The following is a 3,894-nucleotide window of genomic DNA, read 5'->3' as shown; positions in this document are numbered from 1 at the left end:
TGCTAAGATAAGTTTTGTAATGTCTCCTGCTTGACTCCAGCAATGGTCTCGGGTAGGGGGACGTTACAATATTGATTGGTATCAGAGCTAATTAGGTTTTGTCGGTTCTAGGACTAAATCGAATGTCAATGTGAATCTAGAGGTACATGCCATTACTGAGTCAAATTTGAGTTGGGATTGGATGCTGATATGTTTATTGAATATTTTTGTTTTATAGCATTAAGAATGTCTGATAAAAGCATTGAGGATACTGATCAAGAGATGTATAGTGAGGATGATGAACCATATAATGTGAATGAATCGGAGTCTGCAACTCCAAGTGTGAATCCAGTAGGAAATCAACCGAATGTTGGAAGTGATAATACTGAAGTCTTTAGAATAATCGCCGATGCCCTTCAAAAAGTGGTAGGAACTATGCTTGCTACGTCCCCTATCCCTACTACCCGAAGAGCTCCAATTAAAGAATTGAAAAAATATAGAGCTACAGAATTTTTGGGTGCAAAGGGAATTGATTCGACTACTGCTGAAAATTGGTTAAAGACTACAAAGAGAGTTCTGAAGCAACTTGAATGTACACCACAAGAAAGCTTAGTGTCTGTTGTCTCATTACTGCAAGAGGAAGCTTTAGTATGGTGGGAATCAGTGATTCAGAATGTACTTGAGGAACAGATAAGTTGGGACTTCTTTCAAAAAGAGTTTCAAAATAAGTATTTGGGAGAAATGTACATAGAGGACAAAAGACAAGAGTTCTTAACACTGAAACAAGGTGAGATGCTTATAGTGGATTATGAACGAGAATTTCTGAGATTGAGCAGATATGCCATTGAGTTTGTACCGACTGAAGCCGACCGATGTAAAAGATTTTTAAGAGGATTACGTGATGAATTTAGACTACAGTTGATGCCTCTTAGAATCACTGATTTTTCGGATTTAATGGAAAGAGCTAAGATGATTGAACAAATTCTCGGAAGGGATAAAAAGTCTGAAGTTGCTCATTCGACAGAAAAACGTCCTGGAATGGTTAGTTCAAGTCCGCAGCCTAAGCGGTCAAAGGAATCACGAGGTAATTGGAGATTTAGTTCTTGATCGGAAAGAAGTGATCGAGGTCGGAAAAGACAGACTACTGTGTCTACTGGCAGTATCCGAAGTCCAGTTTAGAATACTGAAATTCCAATATGTGAGCATTGTGGAAACCGACACAAAGAGGAATGTAGAAAGTTGACTGGAGGTTGTTTACGTTGTGGAGCTACCGATCACTTTATTAAAGATTGCCCAAAGATATCTGGAACAACACCGACAGTAGTGAAAAGATCTGAATTTGCTTCCAGAGGTCGGGGATCAGGCCGAAGTAGTTCGTTTGCTAGAGGTGGTACTAGAAGAACTAGTGAGAGTGCTACAAAACAATCTAAAGCTAGAGCTCCAGCGCAAGCGTATGTTGTGAGGACTCGAGAAGAGAAAGATGCTCACGATGTGGTGACAGGTATATTCTTATTGAATTCAGCACCCGTTTATGCTTTAATAGACCCTGGGTCATCACATTCATATGTTAATACGAAAGTAGTTGAGACAAAAAAATTAGAGTTTGAATTGTCTAAAGTTATGATAGAAGTGTCTAGTCCACTGGGACAAACTACTTTAGTGAACCATATATGTCGAAGATGTTCGTTAATGATTCAAGATAGAATATTCCCTATTGATTTATTGATTATGCCATTTGGCGACTTTGATGTTATTTTGGGAATGGACTGGTTATCAAAATATGGAGTGATTTTAGACTGTTATAAGAAGAAGTTTATTGTTCAGAATGAAAGTGAAGATAGAATTGAAGTAAATGGTATTCGGACTAGTGGATCAATTCGTATTGTTTCGGCCATTAAAGCTAGCAAGCTTCTTCATCGAGGTTGTAATGCTTTATTAGCATATGTGATTAATCCGGATTCAATTGAAAGTCAGTGTAGTAAAATTCAGACTGTATGTGAATTTTCTGATGTATTCCCTGAGGAATTACCTGGATTACCCCCTGATCGAGTGGTGGAATTTGTGATTGAAGTCTACCCAGGTACAAATCCGGTATCGATACCTCCGTACCGTATGGCACCTACTGAGCTAAAGGAATTAAAAGTATAGTTACAAGACTTATTGGACAGAGGTTTTATACGACCTAGTACATCACCATGGGGAGCTCCAATGTTATTTGTTAAGAAGAAAGATGGGTCGATGCGGTTGTGCATTGATTATCGACAACTCAACAAATTGACTGTCAAGAACAAGTATCCACTTCCCCGAATAGATGATTTGTTTGATCAACTGAAAGGAGCTTCCGTTTTTTCAAAGATTGATCTGAGGTCGGGATACTATCAGCTGAAAGTAAAAGAGTGCGACATATTGAAGACGGCATTCCGTACGAGGTATGGGCATTATGAATTCTTAGTGATGCCATTTGGACTGACAAATGCCCCTGCTGCTTTTATGGATCTTATGAATCGAATTTTTCAGCCATACTTGGATCAGTTCGTTGTAGTTTTTATCGACGATATTTTGGTGTATTCCAAGTCAGAAAAAGATCATGAGCAACATCTCCAGATTGTTTTGCAAATACTACGAGAAAAGCAATTGTACGGAAAATTGAGCAAGTGTGAATTCTGGTTATCAGAAGTTGTGTTTCTTGGTCATGTCGTATCAGCGGATGGAATTAGAGTGGATCCAAAGAAGATTGAAGCAGTTATTTAGTGGAAAGTTCCTAAGAATGTATCAGAGGTACGAAGTTTTCTCGGATTGGCTGGTTACTATCGAAGATTCGTCAACGGATTTTCAAAGATAGCCTTACCGATGACCAAGCTACTACAGAAGAATTCCATTTGTTTGGAGTGAGCAATGTCAGAAAAGTTTTGAAGCATTAAAACGAATGTTAACAGAGGCACCGGTGTTGACTTTACCAGAATCAGAAAGAGATTTTGTAGTGTACAGTGATGCTTCATTGAGTGAATTGGGATATGTACTAATGCAGAACGGGAAAGTCATGGCTTATGCTTCACGACAACTGAAACCGCATGAACGCAACTATCCAACTCATGATTTAGAATTAGCAGCTGTAATTTTTGCCTTGAAGATTTGGAGGCACTATCTTTATGGTGAAAAGTGCTATGTTTATACGGATCATAAAAGTTTGAAGTATCTGCTTTCGCAAAAAGAATTGAATCTGAGACAAAGGTGTTGGATAGAGCTTCTAAACGACTATGATTGTGTCATAGACTATCATCCAGGGAAGGCTAATGTAGTAGCCGACGCACTGAGTAGAAAAGCTGCGATTGAATTACGAGCAATGTTTGCACAACTTAGTATCACTGAAGATGGAAGCCTTTTGACTGAATTAAGAATAAATACAGTAATGTTTGATCGAATCAGATCAGCACAGTTAGAAGATGATAAGTTGTTAAAGAAAAGAGAGATGATTCGGAATGGTACAACAGAAAATTTTAGCATTGATGGAAATGGCTGTCTAAGATTTCAGAATCGACTTTGAATTCCGAATAATTCTGAGTTGAAAGAGTTAATTCTTCGAGAAGCTCATAATAGTCCATTTGCATTTCAACCTGGAGGTATGAAAATGTATCGTGATTTGCGTGAATTGTATTGGTGGTCGGGAATGAAAAAGGATATAACTGAATATGTGGCAAAGTGTTTGACTTGTCAACGAGTGAAGGCAGAACATCAAGTTCCATCGGGATTACTTCAACCCATCAATATTCCTGAATGGAAATGGGACCGAATAACGATGGACTTTGTGACGGGATTACCGATGTCTACAAGTAAAAAGAATGCTATTTGGGTAATAGTTGATCGACTTACGAAGTCAGCTCATTTCTTAGCTGTGAGAACCGATTGGTCGTTAAA

At 38.4% G+C, this 3,894-nt stretch overlaps 1 protein-coding gene across 1 annotated transcript; it reads left to right on the top strand.

Moving 5' to 3' along the window:
* The first annotated feature begins 225 nt into the window (after positions 1-225).
* LOC121228977 (uncharacterized) lies at positions 226-3,523 on the top strand. Its single transcript, XM_041112030.1, has 3 exons — positions 226-1,063; positions 1,268-1,480; positions 3,252-3,523. Exons 1-3 carry the CDS (start codon positions 226-228, stop codon positions 3,521-3,523), a joined length of 1,323 nt encoding a protein of 440 aa, XP_040967964.1.
* The last annotated feature ends 371 nt before the right edge of the window (positions 3,524-3,894 follow it).

This window comes from Gossypium hirsutum, chromosome A05 (assembly GCF_007990345.1).
Source record: "Gossypium hirsutum isolate 1008001.06 chromosome A05, Gossypium_hirsutum_v2.1, whole genome shotgun sequence".
Lineage (NCBI taxonomy): Eukaryota > Viridiplantae > Streptophyta > Magnoliopsida > Malvales > Malvaceae > Gossypium > Gossypium hirsutum.
Note: the sequence above shows the minus strand (reverse complement) of the source record. Positions and strands in the feature narration are given on the sequence as shown.

Excerpts from the sequence above, each read along its gene's own strand:
- LOC121228977 (XM_041112030.1), top strand. The coding sequence starts at position 226 with ATGTCTGATAAAAGCATTGAGGATACTGATCAAGAGATGTATAGTGAG. Across the intron at positions 1,064-1,267 it reads GCGGTCAAAGGAATCACGAG|ATTGCCCAAAGATATCTGGA; the intron begins GTAATTGGAGAT and ends ACTTTATTAAAG. Across the intron at positions 1,481-3,251 it reads TGCTCACGATGTGGTGACAG|ACTATCATCCAGGGAAGGCT; the intron begins GTATATTCTTAT and ends ATTGTGTCATAG.